The sequence below is a fragment of the Sminthopsis crassicaudata genome, chromosome 1 (genome assembly GCF_048593235.1).
Source record: "Sminthopsis crassicaudata isolate SCR6 chromosome 1, ASM4859323v1, whole genome shotgun sequence".
Taxonomy (NCBI): domain Eukaryota; kingdom Metazoa; phylum Chordata; class Mammalia; order Dasyuromorphia; family Dasyuridae; genus Sminthopsis; species Sminthopsis crassicaudata.
This window is the reverse complement of record NC_133617.1, coordinates 471,712,938-471,733,480: the sequence shown is the minus strand read 5'-3', so window position 1 is coordinate 471,733,480 and position 20,543 is coordinate 471,712,938. Positions and strand designations below refer to the sequence as shown.

The window sequence follows — 20,543 nt, the reverse complement described above, 5'->3', positions numbered from 1 at the left end:
TGTCCACTGTAACTACCACTAGTCTTTTCTTCTTCTAATTCTTTTTGGATAACTGTCCTCTCCCCACCCCATTTTACCCTACCTTGATGGATCCAAATCACCAGTGGAGCATTTCCAAAGCCCAATTATTCTCTTCTAGAACAGGAAGCAGCCTACACATACAGCATAATTTAGTCACTTGCTTGTGGAAAAATTAACCCTACATATTTTATGCAGGTCACTGAAAAATTCATCATGTTCTTCTTTTGATGCACAGTAGGGCAAAATCTTTAGTCTTCTGTTATCCTTGCTGTTTCTTCCTGACTCTCAGAGAGAGTCTAATAGTAAATAATAAATAATAAACCAAGAGGAATACAGGTATAATAATATGTTATAAAATGAGTATATCTTTTACTATTTATGAAGTCAGTACTTATCAATACTTTCATAGTCTAAGTTTAGGAGAATTTGACTTATCACCTTTGCCATCTCCCTTTCTTTACTTACATAATCCCTTCTGTCTATAATAGATTCAACTTTTAACAATAGCAAGCATATAGCATCTACTCTGTGCTAGGTATTGTGCTAAATATTTTATAAATATTATTTCATTTGATCCTTACAATAACCCTAGGAATTAAGTGCTATTATTTATTTCCACTTTACAAATGAGAGAACTGAAGCAACAGATTTAAATGATTTGCCTCCTCTACCAACCTTGACTAGCATCTACTGAAACAATTCTAATTCTTTTTCTTTAAGACTAATCTCTGGTAATACCACATTTATGAAAATCTTTCCTAATTTCCTCAGATGAAAGTGGCTTTCTTTTACATGTCTCATCTTCAACCTTGTATAAAAATTATTTCTCCTCCTCATTGGATTGTAAGTTTCCAGAGAGCAGAATTTATTTTATCTTTGTGCCCGTCAAATGTAAAAGAATTAATGAATCTTTATTCAATTACTGAAGACTATATATCCTCACAACATTTCTTTTATTTTGCCTAATAAATGAAGTTCTCTCCTTGGTTGAATATAAAGGATTTACATCACGAAATCACTTCAATAAGTATTTATTAAGTATCTACTCTTTGCAGGGCATTCTGGTAGGTACTGGGGTATAATGTTAGTGATGGTATGACCAAAAGCTGAAGAGCTTCAATGAACCATAGCTGAACTATGACGCCATCTAGTGGAAGGACACTTCTCCCACCTAGTAAGAAATTTTTGTAGAATTATTTGTACAATTTAGTCTTTAATATTCATTATAAATCCTCTTAAAAAAAAAAAAGTCTTCAGAATGGCCCGATATTGCCTTTACTGAAAGGTGATTTATATTTTAAATGCTGAATATAAATTTGAGTTAATTTTATGAATTTTAAGCATTCTTTAAGTCTTTTAAGAATTGTGAGATTTAAAAAAAATTAAATCTTAAATTCATCCTTGATTTGGAAGGTATGAGATAAATTAGACTTGTCTAAGGCAATATAGATAATAATGAGCAAAAGAGGGATAAATACAAATACTTTGAGTCTTTGAGTCTTCAACTTTACTCATGTTCAGTGACAGAACAGCAATACTCAAGAAAGGGCTTCATAAAGAAAACAGACAGTTTTTATGCAATTGAAACTAAGTTTGCTTTTCTCTAAAGTTTTTATTTTTATAACGCAGTGTAAAGTGTATGCATTTCATTTATTTGAATACCCAGAAAAATTAAACATAAAACACAAGTATGTACCAATAACAATTTTGCATAACAGTCACATAACCCAACTCTGGTTATGATCCCATAATAGAGGAGCATATTGGAGAGGAAAGAATGCAGTCCTTATAATGCATAATAAAGATTTTTTCATGGTTTTATTCTCCTTTTTATCTAGGTGTTGATGTGTTTTAATTTGAAGGCATCTATGAACATATACAGAAAAAAAAAAAAAAACACAATGGAACACCTGGATAAAAAAATAAGGTTGTGAAAAGAATAACTTCATAATGTTAATATACATATTCTCAAATAGGTATTTCCATTATTTCAGAGCTATAATGGGATTTGAGGTTAAGGGGTTGTGCCTTTTTTGAGCTAGCCACAATGGTTACTGATTTCTTTCTCTCTCTTATGATCTTCCTGCCTCAGTAACATCTTGAGGAATATAATTAGAGATGTTTACATTTTAGAGAATGTAGAAGAGACACAAAATCTGCTTACAAAAATACACAACCAACCCTTATCTTTGTCAATAATAACTAGGCGTTGTAGAAAGTTTGGAAGTGGCCAGACAAATAAGTACGATAGAAAAAAAAATTAAATGACAACATTCAGAAATCGTTGCACACAATTACAAATTTGCATCTTAAATAACAACACCAGGGGCAGCTAGGTGGTGCAGTGGATAGAGCATCAGCCTTGAATTCAGGAGGACCCCAGTTCAAATCTGATCTCAGACACTTAACACTTCCTAGCTGTGTGACCCTCGGCAAGTCACTTAACCCCAGCCTCAGGAAAAAAAAAGGATGGAAGTTCAGGGGGTCATTCACAGGCTTTCTTTAGGCAACTTCATTCTCAATTCCACCAGCATCCCACCTTCTAATGTATCTCCTCTCTCAGAGACTCATCATATTGGTGCTTGACTTAGTGCGAACACACTATAGTTTAGCCTAGTGCAATTCAGAATTCCTGAGCCCCATGGATTTACCAGCCTCAGCTTCCTTGGGAGTTGGGGTTGTACAAATGAGCCACCAAAACCCAGCTACAAATTTGCATCTAAGCGGAAGACATTGTTTAAGAAATAAAGAAGTTAATGTCTAAATTTTCACACACCAGAAATGAAGAAACCTGGTATTGGCTTTTCAACAATGATCCTTCCATCAGAAAAACTGCCTGGTGGTTTCAATTAAGTGTTAACTCGGTCTTCTCATTCTTTGTCAGAATGCTGAGCTTGAAGCAGATCTCAAAGATAGAGGAATGCTTTTTTTAAAGAGTCTTCTTTAAGAGTCCACTGAAGTGGAGTATTTAAATTTTCTTTCTTTCTCTTTTTTAAAAATAGTTGCACTACATCAACATTTCAGTCTGATATCACCCTTCAAATAAACTCTAGAGCCAAAGGGAATAAGCTATGTTATGGGAGAGTGTAGGTATTGATTGATTAATTCTCTCCTCTCTAAAGGAATCCATGAAGGGCTTCCCCAAAGACATGATAAGTCTGACCTAAGACTGACTCAAAGGCCAATCTAGCATTGAAGATACATGACTGTCTCTCATGCAACACATCCATTCAACTCAACCTAGAGCCAAAGAAAATTGAAGATGTCATTAACAAATTTCCTAAATTCTGACTAAACTTCAAATAAACTCAAACATGACAGCCAAGGAATCATTTTAAAAAAAAGATTTATTAGCATGATTAAAAACATTTTTTGAAGAATGACAGTCAGAGAGAAAGTAACTTCTTAACATGGAAGAATATCAGTTGCAACACTATAAACAATGTTTGGAACTGAATGGACAGCTTTATTGCCAGTCTTCACTTGATTGAGAACAATCCATACATTGGTTGTATGAAATTGTGACTATTGCTTTGTCTGGATATGAGTCCCTATTGGCAGTTAAGTATAAAAAATATCTATCATCATGGTTGGATTGTGGACTACACTGTTGGAATTAAGAACTGGTAAAAATTATTCTCAAATAAAAAGTATTTTTTTTAAAAAAACATGACTGTCCTTTTAAACATACTACAAAGAAATACATTAGTATTTTGGCCTTAAAATTCTTACATGATATTTAGAATGGCAATCCCCAAACTCCCTCCCTTTATATCATCATCAAATCAAACATCTCTTCCAGAGGCTGCTTCTTGGGTTTGACTCTGGAGACTTTTACTTCATGTTTATACTGGCTTGAGAACAAAGACAGCATCATCTAATACATAGTAGTCATTATACATGTCACCTTCACATAAGTATGGCAGCCTGGTGAAAGCTTCAATAACAAATCCAGCTTTTCTGAAAACTTCAGGCAGACTGTTCACTTGTTCTTCCCAGTTCTGTCCTTTGATTTCCAAAATTTCAGAAGGCTTCTCCCATTTGCCTCCTACTGAAACATAACAGAAAGAAAAAGTTAAATTCTTGACTAGTTCTCATTTCTTTTAATTGTGGCATTTCGTTCAGATTCTGGGATCTTAGCAATGGAACTTGAAAGCCCAAATCCTCATTTTATTGATAGGCACACAAAGGGTGAATTCAGAGACTTGCCTATAGCCAACTCCAGCAGTTCAGAACAAGGCCAAGATTTAAAACATAAGTACTCCTTTTCTATTCTCCACTTATTAAATTATTATGCTGTCCCACCACCTATACTGCATATATCTTTCCAAAATCTGTCTCAACCTTTCTGTCCCTTATTTTCTTACTCTGCCCTTTCATATTTGTCAGTGTCATACATTATATGATAGTAAATATCAACATAAATTTGGTCACTAAATCTGCAAATATGAATGATCAGGTAAACTATGAAATGTAAAAGATAGTTTAACACAAATAAAAAGTGTTACTTTCCCACTATATCTAGTAAATTTGTAGAAATAATTTTTATTGGGATTTATCAAAATGAAAATAGAAATGTATTTGGAAAGGGTTTTAAAAATCTTTGAATTAATTATTATTTAAGGAAAACTAAGGTACATTTCTAATCTTTGAGAATAGTATCCTGAAAAACATCCTATCATTATCCTACCAGCATCCTAGAAGAAAATCCTATCATTATCAAAACATCCCTAGATGCTCATAAGAAAACAATACTGTTTAGGATCATGAGCATGACCCAGTACAACAAATCTTACATTCATATATACAACTATGTTGTAACGAAAGGATCATAGATTCTAAGCTGGAAGTCTAACTCTATGGAAAATGATCAATCATCAATTCTACTATTAACTCACCATATCTAGCATTAGTGCTGAATGAATACATCTAAGGCTTCTGATTGAATACTTGTTTATCCTTCATGTCTAACCAAAATTAAGTCAAAATCCCTTAACAAAAGATATGTGACATCATGAAAAATATCATTTAGTAACTGGAAAATTACACACTAAAATTTCTGAGAATCAGGATGAAATTCTGTGGCTGCAAAAGCAGCTGATGCAATTTAAACAATTTTTCTGATTATACTTCCTAGTTATACTTCCTCTCCATAGCTCCTCCTTTCATTTTCAAACATATGTTCAACAAGATGGCAACCCCAAACAGAGTTATCACCATTATCATTCTGGAATTCAACCTGATCCTACTGTACATTGGTAAGCTTCTCCATTCCCCCCCCCCCCCCTTTAACAGAACTATTGTTTCTTCCTTTCGATGTTTTTAGGTTTTTAAGGACCTACATGTTAATTTAAAAATGTATAACATAATGAAAATTGTCTAAAATATGACAATATTGATTTTTACTAGAGATAGTTAAAAAATAGTTGAGTGAGTTTTATATTTATACTTTCCCCCCTCAGTTTTATTTTATACACAGCAAGAACTTAGTAAATATGTTCAAGATATGTTCCTGAGAATTGTGTATACAAAGTCAAATTAGGTAAATCAAGTATTTTAAATTTAAAGGAGACTTGAGATTTAAAATTATTTCCTATAAACTCAAAATTTATATGTCAACTTTTCTCCAGTATAAAACTACTTCTAATAGTCAAAATAAATCTCAAACCTACTCACAAAGAGAGGGAAGGAAAAACTACTTTTGAAAATTAGTTTTTTCTCAATCTTATTTTTGAAAATAGGTATTCCCCCATCTTTGTGAGTAGAATGGAGATTTATTTCAGCTGTTGGAAATGTTTCTGCAATGATTTACACTATAGAAAAGTTAACATATAAAATCTGACTTTTAAAAAATGGATTATGTTACATTAGAAAATAATTTAAAATCACTTTTTTTAATAGGAAAATATTTGCCACAAAATCTCATGTTGGATATGTTTTTTTTTTCTTTAAAAACTTAACATTTAACAATGAAAATGCTAATTTAAATGAAAAAAGAAATGTTATACTTGTATGTGACTTTTAAAAAAACTTTCATGTGAACAGATTGTGAAGTAAGTTTAGCTAAACTTCCCTTTTTGTTAATGTATTGCTTAACATGTTTAATGTGAGAATAAAAAACCATTGAAATTTATTTTCTTTTCCTTCTAAGTTTTTCTTTCAGTAAAAGGGAATGGTCCCCTTAAATTCTAGAGTTATAAAATGTATAATTTGTACCATCTGCTATTTTACTGAAGGAAAAAAAGATGGGAAGGTGGGGGAGTGAGGGGGGGAAGGAGAGGAAAGAGAGAGGGAGAGGTAAAGGAAGAAGAAGGAGAAAGGAGAAGGGAAGGAAGAGGGGGAGAGAGTGAATGAGAAACTCCAGTATACTGTGTGTGACTGTAAAGTCTAAATTGGTCTCAGTTTCTTCAGCTATAAAAAACGGAGATCTGCTTTGCCTCAGAACTCTTGCAGAATTAAAGTGATTTGGTAAAACACTATGTAAACATGAGTTATCTTAAATAATACAGGTTATGTTTTGACTAAGACTGGGAGAATTAAGAAGAAAAAAAGAGTTATTCTAAACAGAGAATTCTCAATACCAGAAGAAAATCTGAAATCTCATTAAAATGGGAGGTAGAGGAAAAACAATAACAAATCTAAATTTTCTCATTTTTTTTTTTCTTTTCAACAGGCTCTACCCAAACATGTATTGTTCAGATAACACAGCCTTCCCTTCTAGAAGTTGACAATACTTATAAGATTATTACTATACCATGTGATTTCTCTGCTACCAACTGCCCTATATCCCAGCCTGAAGTTCTGTGGTTTCGCCAAAAAGCTCAAAACCAACCTGAACGTTTATGTCCAAAAGATCAGTGCCTAGGTGAGGTAGGCAAATTTACAACTAAATCACAGATTCCTCATCAAGCTTTTCTTACTCTCAACGAAGTAGATGTAAGTGACAGTGCAATTTACTTCTGTGGAATAGCATTTTCAGATTCAACTGAACCAAAATCTAAGCAAACTGGGCCAGGAACAATGCTGGTGGTAAGAGGTAAGTCATTTATTATTTACTTCAAAATGCCAACCTTTCCCATTCTGTTCTAAAAAATTAATGAAAATTATTTAAACTTGCTAGTAATAACTAATAATATATAGGCTAAGTATGATGCTAGTCAAATTTGATCTACTAGTCCTTCATTTGCTTTCTGCCTCTCCCTATCACTCCCTCTGAAAACTAAATTTCATATATTTTTAGTAGGTGATTATAAATTTTACTAGTTAAATCTGACCAAATCCTTCTACCATCATCTCAATATTACAATGACTTCAGCATGTTAAAACAAAGGTGGTAAAATGTCAGTGGAAAGGATAAGGACATGGAGTTCTGGGTTCAAATTCTGCTTCAAGTGTTATTTAACTGTGATCACAGAACAAGTCACTGAAACTCTCAGAAACTCAATTTTCTCATTAAAAAAACAAACAAACAAACAAACAAACAAAAAAAACAGCCTTATCAAGCTGGTGTATAGAAAACATTTGGCAAATCTTTAAGCACTATATAAAAATTGCAGTTACCATTATCAGAAATAAAAATAAAATATTTTAATACTTTATGGATCACTTTATGGGCACTTCTTACACTGATGTAAATAGTAATGTAGATAGAACTTAGTAGATGACTTCTGAAGGTTGCTTGGTGCTGAAAAAATCATTACCTTATGACCAGTGACAACCTTTTCCAACGAAGGCTGGATTTTGGACAAGAGACATAAAGTCCAACTAGTATTTGATGCCTTTCTAGAAGGCTGAGACCTACTAGTTAAGGCTGAGAATCCAGATCTCCTGCAAACCATTTCAGTAGTAATATACTACACATACAAGGGAAAACTCACTAAGTCAATGATGAGCTTTTTCTTGATGTTTCACTCTGCCATGCCAAATAACTTTGAACATTGTAGATGATCAAACCTGAATTTCAGAAAAAGGTCAGTGAAGAATCTCTGGCCCTTTCTGTACTTTCACAAGGAAAACTACAAGGCCATCTTAATTTTAGCAATCCACAAGTGGACTAAAAAATGTTGATTACTTCCCTATGTTCATCAAACCCTCTTGTTAAATGAACAATGGTGTTGAAAATATCAAGTCATATAGTCAAATTTTTTTTCTACCCATTTAAAAATCAACAAGCACATAAAAATATTTCTTAACTATAAACTAGGCATTAAGTTATTTGTGATTTACTAATGGGATCTTGATAATAATATTTTTAATAAGTTAATTTCAATCCAGGGAAGAAGTTTCAATTGTTTAGAGGCTTTGTGTTCTGATGGAGCAAGAAAATGAGGAAATTCTTTTCCCACTTCCCTTGATCACACTTTACATAGAGGATTTGTAGAAAAGACCTCTTTATTGTTTTATTTGACGTATATTGTTGTCCTTTACTAAAGTGTTGGGAAATGACCTAAGTTTCAACTGCAATCCACAAAGGTGGATAAAATCTACCCTCTGAGAGCATGGAAATGTCACTTGGCTCTTCATTAATAAGTCAGAAAGTCCCACTGTTGGAATATATGTCTATCATTTCTGAATCAGTCTAGATAAGTTCGAAGAAGTGAATCAATAGGATAGCTACTACAGGCTTATGAATATTTTTGACCACAGCAATTCATGAACTCTATCAAGAGAAAGTACAGTGAAAATTTACATGATAATTTTATTATAGTTATACATAATAGATCTGCAATTTCATGTATAATCACCTTTTATTATTTATTGTTATGGAAATGATTTTTTTCCCCATAAAATAAATTTTTTTTTTAATGTTTCTTCCCTTCCCCCTTCCATTTCTTCAAGGCACTAGGTGACACTATGTTCTGCATGGCAGAAGTAGTATGGATGAAATCCTAGATTTTTAAAGTACTATTTAAATCACAAAAGAGATGACAAAAATAAAATCATTTTGGAAGTTTGTGTACTTCACTATCCATTGTGCTATCTTTCTTTTCTTTTCTTTTCTTTCTTTTTTTTTTTTTTTTTTTTTTTGAGACTGGGGTTAAGTGACTTGCCCAGGGTCACACAGACTATATTTCTATTAATACTTGTTTACAAGAAGAGAACAAGCTTTTAAAGAGACAAAGGCATTAAACTACACACAGACAAAAGGACTTGTTGGAAAACAGAAATGGAGGCTTTCCACCTTGCTTTTCCTGGCCACACATGTAATTTGTATGTGCTTCAAAAATTTAAATTCAGATTTCTATTTTAAAGGCTTCTCATCATTGACTTAGCCTGCTTATTTTGTTTGGAACAAATAGGGGCAGCTAGGTGGCGCAGTGAATAGAGCACCAGCCTTGAATTCAGGAGGGCCAGAGTTCAAATCTGGTCTCAGACACTTAACACTTCCTAGCTGTGTGATGACCCTAGGCAGCAAGTCACTTAAGCCCAGCCTCAAAAAAAACAAAAAAACAAAAAAACAAAAAAAAACAAAAAAAAACGAAAGGAACAAATAAATATATAGTATGTGAGACAGACAGGCTATATTATTGCTTTCAGAATTTCACTAATAAAAGTAACTGGAACAGTGATTATGGCTGTTTTTGGTTTTGTTTTTTATTAATAAAGAAGAAAAGCTTCTCAGCCACGAAGGAGAGAATGTCCTGATAGCCTTCTTATCCCTGCTATCTTTTTATATTGCTATTCTAAGTGTGGTCTTCATAATCATCTCCAAAGTAAGTCAAATTTAATTATTTTGTTTCCTTTGAATTTCCTTTTAATTTTTAATGACAAATTATATTAATGCTAAATATTAACTAAAATGTATTTATAAGAATTTTTTTAAATCTCAGAACACCTCCTAATAAACCTACATATAATCCACTTTTATAACAATTTTAATACATGATCTTAAATGAAGAATGTAAACATATATCACTGTCCTAGTAAGTCTACTAATAATACAGTGTTAATGGAAAAAATTAAAACTTAACTTGAAGCATTTAATTAAGCCCAAAGTAATTGGTTGTAACATCTCTTCTGTGTATTCATTACACATTTTATTAAAGTTAACCTTATCATTAATGTCAACCTGACCTGTTCAATTTATTTTATTAATGATTTAAAATATTATGTGTACATTTCAGAAAATGTTGGGAACATCCATTTTTGTTTTATTAACTAAATATTACGTTGAATGTTATGGGAAAATTTGGATCTTATACTAGGTAAAGGATTCTTAACTTTCTTTGTGTCATGGACATTTCTAGTAATCTGGTAAAGTCTGTAAATCCCTTCTCATCCAAATGCTTTTAAATGTATAAAATAAATAAGATCACAAAGGAAATCAATATATAGGAAATTTTTTGTTTTAGTTTTTTTTAATTTTTAATTCACAAAATTAAAAGACTTTGTGCCAGAGCAAAAGGTAATTCTCATAATTCTTTAGAATATATAATTTTTTTTAAAAAATGAATATTCTTTTTTCTTAGCAGTTAAAACTGGAAACACCAAATAAAATAGGAACTGATGAAGCACCACAGAAGGTACCAAATATTTACTTATATAACATTTTAAGAAGTATGGCTACAAAGAATGAGTTCAAATACAACATATTTTAAAATAACTATTTAGACATTATCTTTATGGTCACTAGACAAAAAAGATTTTTAGCCATAAAATGAATTTCACTTTATATTACTTAGCCATAACTTTCATATCATGTATATACAGAAATTGTACAATAAAAGTTAAGTTCTTGGGAAGGGAGGAAGCATGGGTAATACTATATTTCTGTGTCTTAAGCTACAAAAGAGAGAATAACTTTCTTTACCCTTCTTTCTAGAAGAGGAGTGCTCGACGTATATTTCAGGAAATTGCGCAAGAACTATATCATAAGAGATATGTGGAAACAAAACAAGAAGTATGTGCCATCAAACTTAAGTGCTTTTTTTTTTTGTGAAAAATTAAAAGTTTACAGTAAATAGCCATGCTTTCTTTAAAAAAGATTAAAACAGGAGTCTCAAAAACATGAATTAATTTTCTCATGTACTATGTAATATTACATAGGAATAAACTTTTATGGGACCATTGGATGAGCATTTTGTACGTTAGACATCAAATTCCAAAAAGGTCTAGGATTATGTCTTACTTTTTTTTTTTTTAAACATACTTCCTACTTCCTAGCTACAATACACGTGCTATTGAGCACATAATAAATGCTCAATAAATATTCACTAAATTAATGATAATTACTTTTTCTGAATGCATTATTACTATATTACTGTATTCATTTTTCATGTTAGTCCCATAAGATTGTCCTCATCGGGAAAAACTAATTAGGAAGAATTTTTTTAAAATATGCAACCCTTTAGGAATTGTAAAAAGTACTATTTCAAAATTTGTGCCCTCATAGGGCAAAGAATTTTGTTTTGATAGGCCTCAAATTAGAAAACAAAAATTCAGATGTTTAAAGAGCTCTTCATTCACAAATCAAAGGGAATATGACAATACAAGGTTTATCATGTGTAACTTTTAATGTATATATTCCTTTTTAAGTTTTTAATAATAAATTCTCATAAATAAAATAAATAAGATAAAGTAAATCTATGGAATGCAAAAGCAAAAAGGAGATGCTTGCTAGTAGTTTTACTGAATTCTGCTTTATTTCCAAAGAGGAAAATGAAGTTCAATGAAATAACTTCTTTTAGATTAAAGAAATAAACTGTTAGGGTCATAAGGGAAGGAGTCACATGTCAAAGATTAGCATATATGTAAAATGAGAAACAAAAAAAATTCCTAGAAGGCAGCAACTAGTTTTTCAACCAAGGGGAAAGAAAGTCAAACTAGTTTAAAAAAAAAAAAAAATCAGGCAATTTAAGTAACAAATTCTTATAAATTTTAACAATTCTTAGAATACCACAGAAGCAAACCTTTCAAACAAGGTACAACTTTAAAACTGATATGATAGATATTAAAGAGTTAATCTTTCCATGAATGTAATATTATAAATTATTATCCCAGTGATATTTTACTTTAAATGACAACTCACCTCTTCACTTATATATCCTTGACTTTATTCTTTCAGGGATCATACCCAGACCCTGTCTCATCACAAAATGCTATTTTAAGATGCAGTAGAAAAATTCCATAGTTATAAAACAGAAAAAACTGTTGTGCTATTAATGTCAATTAATACATGAATTTATTCCTCTCTATATTAGAGTACCAGAAAGCAAGCTATTTCAATGCTCAATGATAAAACAAATATAAACCATCATTAAAAAAAAAGATACTTTCATAATCTTTTCTTACTAAAGATTGAAAGTGAAAAAGCAGGATACAATTAGAAATTAGGATTTCTGACATTCCAGTTTGACAAGGACATCTGAACAAGTTAAGAATGTTTCTGCTTCTATTTCTTATTCTAGTAAAGAAAAAAACCACATTTTCCCTTTTGTACCTCTCCAGTGCTGTTGGAAAGATTATTTGTCATTTCCCAATATTAGCAATAATAAGACACTGCCTAACAACAACAAGTAATTATTATCAACGTAAATGTGTCTTTTTTTATTTAGGAGAGAGATGACTACATCTATGAAAACAGAAGAACACATTCCAACTTTGAAAGATCATAGGAAAAAAAAAAAAAAGGAAGAATTTATGACCAAACAAGAGATAAGAGAACATTACAAGATATAACATGGATAATTAATTATATTAAAGAGGTTTTACACAAACAAAACCAATGCAACTAAAATTAGAAGGAAATCAGAAAGCTGGGAAACAATTTTTATAGCAAGTGTCTCTAATAAAGGTATCTTTTTTTTAAATATAGAGAAAAACAAGTCAAACTGATAAAAATACAAGTCATTCTCAAATTGTAAATGATCAAAAGACATGAAACAGGTAGGTTTTAGACAAAGAAATCAAAGCTATTTAAAATCATATAAAATGCTCTAAATCACTTTTGATTAGAGAAATGCAAATTTTAAAAACTCTGAGATACCACCTTACACATATCAGATTGGCTAAAATGACAAAAAAGACAAATGATGAATGTTGGAGAAGATGTGGGAAAATTGGAATACTAATAAGCTATTGGTATATTTGTGAACTGATCCATCTTGGAAAACTCAATTTCAAATTCTAACTTTGATTCATACATATTAGTTTGACTGTGAGTAGGACTTAATTGATTTCTCGGTGCCTCAGGTAGCTATTGCTACCTCAGTAAAGTTGCTAATTTGCATTTTCTATACCAATGAAATCCTAGGCTCAAATGTTCTTCTACCTACTGTAATTTCTAAGGAGGACTCACTTGAGCCAAAATTGAAATCATCTCTCCATATAGCTATGGTAGGCACATAATAAGTTTTATCTCTATTGAGGCAAAAGGAAACAAAGCTTCTGGCACTAAGATTTGAGTTAGTAAAATATATCTTGAAAAAAGAAGCAATTCTTTTTATATATTAGCTCATTCTATATAACATTACTTTAAGTTAAACCCATCATTTTGCATAACACAGCAGTAGGGTAATAGTGTAGGATTTATTCATTTGTCAAGCCAACACACCACTTCCATGAATTTTGCAACAAGTAGAATATAGAATCACACATTCCAATGTTGTGTCTACAGCATTTAAATGACTACAATAGATTTCTGAAAGCTCCTCTTGGAATAAAAAACCTGTGACTTGATTTCTTCAACCCTAGGTGTCACCGTAGCATCATACCATAACAGAAAGAGACTATACCTGCTTACCATTAGTTTTAAAAAATCAGAAAAGGCAAGAAAAATATTGATTGTATTACTGAGCATTTCAGTAATGAACAGTGAGGTTTTTCCTTTGAATGTTATTTCAGTTTACAAAGAATATCTTTTAGAAACACAAAAGCTTTGCAAGAATTGAGCCCTCATTATTTAAAATGAATTATAATGAAAAATTTACCATGTACTTTCTTTGAATGTTTCTTTTGAACTAAGTTAGTTTCTCCCCTTGTTTATTTGTAAACTGATATCCTGTCTTATCAATTTTAAAATATTATGAATTCTCTGAAAATCTAAACTTAATAATGTGGGAGAATAAAATGAGAGAAAAATATCACATTTATTTAAACAAATTAAAGAAGATTTATTAACATAGCACAAGCTCACTGAGCAAAAAAGGAAGCAAAGTTGATTAATTTTACAATATACCTTTCCTAGAAGTTATTTAATTATGTTTTCTCTTTATTCACATGTTGATTAGAAGACTAAGTTCCTATAGTAAAATGGCATTTTATTTAGAACATGAAAATCTCCAACTATCAAACTGTCTTCTTAATCTAATGGTTTTTTTCCCCCCCAACAGAAGGCAACATTACTAGTACCACTACTATTGGTGGAGATGGTCCTGATTTGTGTCTTTGCCTTTAGTCTGTCCCCTCTCTCCAAATTAGCCTGCATAGATCACATTCCTTCAGAGAAATTTTTGTGGCTCCCTAGAGACTCTTTAACATCTTTTAAATATAAACCCCACTTTGGCACTTAAAAGACCCCACACATCCCAGTCCTAGGCTACCCTCCTAACCTCATACAGAATGTGCTCTCCAACATAGCTCAGGCAGCCAAGTAAGCCTTCTCAATTTGGCCCAGGAGATAAGCCAGCTGAGAAAAGTTTGAAATTGGTCACGTAAGTGCACAACCCACGTAGGTAAGAAACTGGTGAGGGGGGAAGACATAGAACTGGCTAATATCTGAAGATTATAGAACTATTAAAACATTTTAGCAGATTCTGGATTTTTGAAACTAATCATTAAATTGCTTGGCACTATAAGTCAGTTGAATTGGTCTATAATATTTTTAGGTAAGATTAATTTACATGACTAAAAGCCTTCTGAGGACCTGAACCTGAGACTTGTAGAATCTGTCTCGGCTAGGCTGGCATCCCTGGCTGGCCTGGACTCTTCTGGGGGTTTGTGCTGGTGCTCCAATGCCTTTCACCTGCACCCTCCACCCCAGCTGCCAGCATTTCTGGCATGGAGGCTGGGCTAGTCACTGGGCCACAAAAACCACAGTTGGACATCTGGGACCAAATTACTCCAACCCTCTCACCCAGGATCCTAAAGTCCACCAACTTCTTAAAAATCTGTAAACAAACTTGAAAGGGCAGTTTTCTATCATCTTAAATTTGGGGTTGTGTGTGTTTTAACTGTAATTCTGATTCTGAAATTGTATAAGACAATTACTATTAATTAGTGTGTGCTGAAATTGTGAACTAATTGTTTATTCTGGTATAAGATTTTAGAAATATGTGTCCATTGCTATTGAAGTATTATTACTAGAAATTTAAATCTGTATTTGATTTGATTTTAAATTAAAAAATTTTTGGTTCTCTGGTAACTTACTTAAAGAGGTCAGTCACATGTTTGTATCTCCTAATTAAACTATGCTGCTTTCTAAATTGTATATTGGGTAATTTGTAAAAATTGTACGAACTGTGCTTTAACATTTTGTCAACCCACCTGGATATGTGGTACAAAGTTTGTGAAATTTGGTCCAAAATTATTTAGACATTACCTACACTCTGAATCTTAAAATTTGTCTTCCTGGGGCAGCTAGTTTGGTGCAGTGGATAGAGAACCAGCCTTGAAGTCAGGAGGACCTGAGTTCAAATCTGGCCTCAGACACTTAACACTTCCTAGCTGTGTGACTCTGGCTAAATCATTTAATCCTAATTACCTCACAAAGACAACAAAAAATTTGTCTTGCTTTCTTCCTTTAACAAAGAAGTAAAAGCAAGAAAACTTGTTGTATAGGAATATCTATAACTGCAGAACAAATTGTATCTGAAAAGTATGTAATATGTCTAAAGATAAATAAGAAGGTATTGAGGAAGTGTCTTTTCAGAGGGAGCTTTAAAATATTCAAGTTAGGTTTTAATAAAATGACAACAGTGGTATATGTGGAAGCTTTCCCCTGAGCTCTGCTTCTTTAAAGGGGTTAGTGGAATAACATTGGAACAAACTGTACTTAAGTATGGATTGGTAGAAACTATTAATTCTGATAAAGGAACATATTTTACGTCTAAGTAATAATGGGGAAGGATTACAAATAATAATGGAGAGGGACTTCAAATAATAATGGGGAGGGATCGAAAATTGAGTGGCAATTCCATACACCTGGGCATCTGCCCTCATCAAGGAAAAGTGGAGAGAATGAATTAGAAACGGATCACTAAATTGATGTTAGAGACAAAACTGTCTCAGACCAAATGTTTGCCTATTGCTTTTTTTTAAAGAATTAGAACTATTCCCAGAAGTGACCTGGGACTTTTCCCATATTTGGTTTACTTTTATTTGGGAGGAGAAAGAGAAATATCCTCTTTTAAAACAAAGGATATTCCAAATCACTATTGATCAGAGAAATGCAAATTAAGACAACTCTGAGGTATCATTACACACCTGTCAGATTGGCTAAGATGACAGGAACAAATAACCATGAATGTTAGAGGGGCTGTGGGAAAACTGGGACACTGATGCATTGTTGGTGGAGTTGTGAAAGAATCCAACCATTCTGGAGAGCAATCTGGAATTATGCCCAAAAAGTTATCGAAATGTGCATACCCTTTGACCCAGACATACTACTACTGGGCTTATATCCCAAGGAAATACTAAAGAAGGGAAAGGGACCTGTATGTGCTAAACTGTTTGTGGAAGCCCTTTTCATAGTGGCTAGAAGCTGGAAGATGAATGGATGTCCATCAATTGGAGAATGGTTGGGTAAATTATGGCATATGAATGTTATGGAATATTATTATTCTATAAGAAATGACCAACAGGAGAAATACAGAGAGGCTTGTAGAGACTTACATCAACTGATGCTAAGTGAAACGAGCAGCACCAGAAGATCATTATACACTTCAACAATGATACTGTACGAGGATGTATGCTGATGGAAGTGGATATCTTCAACATAGAGAAGAGCTAATCCAATTCCAATTGAATAATGATGGACAGAATCAGCTACATCCAGAAAAAGAACACTGGGAAATGAGTGTAAACTGTTATTTTTACCTTCTGAATCCAATTCTTCCTGTGCAACAAAAAATTCGGTTCTACACACATATATTGTATCTAGAATATACTGTAATATATTTAACATGTATAAGACTGCCTGCCATCTGGGGGAGGGGGTTGGGGGAGGAAGGGAAAAAATTTGAATAGAAGCAAGTGCAAGGGATAATGTTGTAAAAAATTACCCATGTATATGTACTGTCAAAAAAAAAGTTATAATTATAAAATAAAATAAAAATTAAATTAAAAAAAAACAAAGGATAAATTTCTAAGAAATTATATACTAGCAGTGTCCTCTTCCAGTCCTTAGGAAGCAAGGATTGCTGGCTCAGACAACATCTTTAGAGTTTGCAGTTCACGAGAGTGGGTGCTTACTAAGTAAGTCCTGGAAGAAGCAAAGTGAGAAGGACCTTACCAGACAAACACCAGGATTAAAGGTTCTGTGCAGGAACCTCAAGAATGGACTGCTAAGGACAATTTATATCTTCTAAAATTGACTTTGCAATTAGGAATGTTTTGTTGGGAGAGGACATTAATTGTGCTTAGAAGAAATTTTAATATTGGTGCTGTATGTATTATTTATGTTACTAGAAAAGTTTATAGGGACTCCTTGATTGGAGAAAGTTGAATTAACATTTTTTAGGATGAAGAAATAATCAATGTTAATTCTGATAGGATTCTTTAATGTGAAATTAGGACAGTATATTCTATGTAAGTTTTAATTGGTTGTATTGAGTCATTTTAAAGTTGTTCCCATTATTTAGGGAGAATCTGAGAACAGTGATATATGTTTTGATATAGATTGGTTATTGAGCATGTCAAAGTAAAATAATGTGTGTAATGGTGAAGATAAATTGTGAACTTCCTAGGATGAATCTCTTACTGTTATCAATGTAAATAGGTATAGTCAATACTTATTTAGGATATGTGATCCTTGAAAGCTAAATTTACCTGAACCTTTAATTAAAAAGACTTGCTATCTGAGATAAAATGTCTTGAGACTGTCGCTGATATTATTTGGAGTTTTAAATTCAGGTATGATTGTCTGATGGATCATCAAGGCAGTAATCCACCATCTGAAACAAATATGCCACAACTACTCAGAGGAATGTAATCCTGAATTATTACAGGTAGAGGTTAATATCTCCTCAAGAGTTGGGAAGACAACATTGGCCTCTACTTAAAGTGGGATCTTTCTAATTCAGTTTACCAGTGGTGTTCCTCTGAATAAAAACCTATCTCCCCAGAAAATTTACTAAAAAGCTATTAGAAATAACCCACAACTTTAGCAAAGTTTCAGGATACAAAATAAATCCACATAAATCATCAATATTTTTATACATCACTAACAAAATCCAACAGCAAGAGATACAAAGAGAAATTTCATTTAAAATAACTATCAATAATATAAAATATTTGGGAATCTATCTGCCAAGGGAATGTCAGGATCTATATGAGCAAAACTTCAAAACACTTTCCACCAAAATAAAGTTAGATCTAATAAATTGGAAAAATATTAAGTGCTCTTGGATAGGTCGAGTGAATATAATAAAGATAACAATATTACCTAAACTGATCTATTTATTTAGTGCTATACCAATCAGACTCCCAAGAAACTTTTAATGACCTAGAAAAAAATAACAATTCACATGGAAGAAAAAAAGGTCAAGAATTTCAAGGGAACTAATGAAAAAAAAATCAAATGAAGGTGGCCTAGTTGTACCTGATCTAAAACTATATTATAAAGCAGCAGTCACCAAAACCATTTGGTATTGGCTAAGAAATATTAGATTGGTTGATCAATGGAATAGGTTAGGTTCAAAGGACAAAATAGTCAATAACTATAGCAATCTAGTGTTTGACAAACCCAAAGACCACAGCTTTTAGGATAAGAATTCACTATTTGACAAAAACTGCTGGGGAAATTGGAAACTAGTATGACAGAAACTAGGTATTGACCCACACTTAACACTGTATACCAAGATAAGATCAAAATGGGTCCATGATTTAGGCATAAAGAATGAGATCATAAATAAATTAGAGGAACAAAGGATAGTTTACCTCTCAGACCTGTGGAGGAGGAAGGAATTTGTGACCAAAGAAGAAGTGGAGATCATTTTTGATCACAAAATAGAAAATTTCGATTATATCAAGTTTAAAAGTGTTTGTACAAACAAAACTAATGCAGACAAGATTAGAAGGGAAGCAATAAACTGGGAAAACATTTTTACATTCAAAGGTTCTGATAGAGGCCTCATTTCCAAAATATATAGAGAACTGACTCAAATTTACAAGAAATCAAGCCATTCTCCAATTGATAAATGGTCAAAGGATATGAACAGATAATTTTCAGATAAAGAAACAAACTATTTCTAGTCATATGAAAAGGTGTTCCAAATCATTATTGATCAGAGAAATGCAAATTAAGACAACTCTGAGATACCGCACATACCAGTCAGATTGGCTAAGATGACAGGAAAAGATAATGCTGAATGTTGGAGATGTGGGGAAACGAGGACACTGGTGCATTGTTGGTAGAATTGCGAACAAATCCAACCATTCTGGACAGCAATTTGGAACTATGCTCAAAAGTTATCAAAGTGTGCATACCCTCTGATCCAGTAGTGTTACTACTGGGCTTATATCCCAAAGAAAAATTAAAGAAGGGAAAAGGACCTGTATGTGCCAAAATGTTTGTGGCAGCCCTTTTCGTAGTGGCTAATAACTGGAAATTGAATGGATGCCCATCAACTGGAGAATGGCTGAATAAATTATGGTATTTGAATGTTATGGAATATTATTGTTCTATAAGAAATGATCAGCAGGATAATTTCAGAGAGTCCTATAGAGACTCACATGAACTGATGCTAAGTGAAATAAGCAGAACCAGGAGATCATTATACACAGCAACAAGATTATACAAAGATTAATTCTGATGAAAGAGGCTCTCTTCAACAATGAGATGATTCAAACCACTTCCAATTGTTCAGTGACAAAGAGAGTCATCTACACCCAGAGAGAACACTATGGGAAATAAGTGTGGACCACAATATAGCATTTCCACTCTTTTTGTTATTGTTTGCTTGCATTTTTGTTTTCCTTCTCAGGGTTTTTTTCTTTCTTTCTAGATCTGATTTTCCTTACGCAGCAAGATAATTGTATAAATGTGCATACATATTTTGGATTTAACACCTACTTTAACATATTTAACATGTATTGGATTACCTGCCATCTAGGGGAGAGGGTGGGGGGAAGGAGAGAAAAGTTGAAACAGAAGGTTTTGCAAGGATCAATGTTGAAAAATTACCCATGCATATATTTTGTAAATAAAAAGCTATTTAAAAAAAACAAAAACAAAAAAAAACTTACCTGATTATTCCTGAGTCTGGCCATGAAGTGGAATTGTTATTATATACAATTAGCTAAGGATGCTTTATCCTGTCATGTATTGCTCACAGGCTGAGGCCTAAAGGACCAGTTCTGATGCT

General features: G+C 32.5%; 2 protein-coding genes across 12 annotated transcripts in view; one reads left to right on the top strand and one right to left on the bottom strand.

Moving 5' to 3' along the window:
- Nucleotides 1-3,350: 3,350 nt before the first annotated feature.
- METTL9 (methyltransferase 9, His-X-His N1(pi)-histidine) overlaps nt 3,351-20,543 on the bottom strand; it is a 64,968-nt gene continuing 47,775 nt past the window's right edge. For 3 of the 6 annotated variants that reach the window (XM_074281035.1, XM_074281030.1, XM_074281033.1), the window contains one exon: nt 3,351-4,069. In XM_074281035.1, coding sequence (XP_074137136.1) covers nt 3,867-4,069 — 203 coding nt within the window. In that variant the 3' untranslated portion in view covers nt 3,351-3,866. Of the gene's footprint in view, nt 4,073-20,543 lie in introns of all 6 variants that reach the window. The other 3 variants (XM_074281034.1, XM_074281029.1, XM_074281031.1) reach the window with 1 other exon arrangement.
- Nucleotides 5,145-15,443, top strand: IGSF6 (immunoglobulin superfamily member 6). Of its 6 annotated transcripts, none has more exons than XM_074281036.1 (6): nt 5,145-5,279; nt 6,695-7,057; nt 9,628-9,734; nt 10,491-10,544; nt 10,844-10,921; nt 12,576-15,443. In XM_074281036.1, the coding sequence occupies exons 1-6, from the start codon at nt 5,201-5,203 to the stop codon at nt 12,633-12,635; spliced, it is 741 nt and encodes a 246-aa protein (XP_074137137.1). In that variant the 5' UTR covers nt 5,145-5,200; the 3' UTR covers nt 12,636-15,443. The 6 variants fall into 6 exon arrangements, with proteins under 6 accessions (XP_074137137.1, XP_074137142.1, XP_074137138.1 ...); XM_074281041.1 differs by having other exon boundaries at nt 9,631-9,734; nt 10,494-10,544; nt 12,576-12,758; XM_074281037.1 differs by having other exon boundaries at nt 9,631-9,734; nt 12,576-12,758.

Coding starts and splice junctions, on each gene's coding strand:
- IGSF6 (XM_074281036.1), top strand. CDS start 5,201: ATGTTCAACAAGATGGCAACCCCAAACAGAGTTATCACCATTATCATT. Junction 7,058..9,627: donor AACAATGCTGGTGGTAAGAG/GTAAGTCATTTA, acceptor TTATTAATAAAG/AAGAAAAGCTTCTCAGCCAC. Junction 10,922..12,575: donor ATGTGGAAACAAAACAAGAA/GTATGTGCCATC, acceptor TTTTTTATTTAG/GAGAGAGATGACTACATCTA.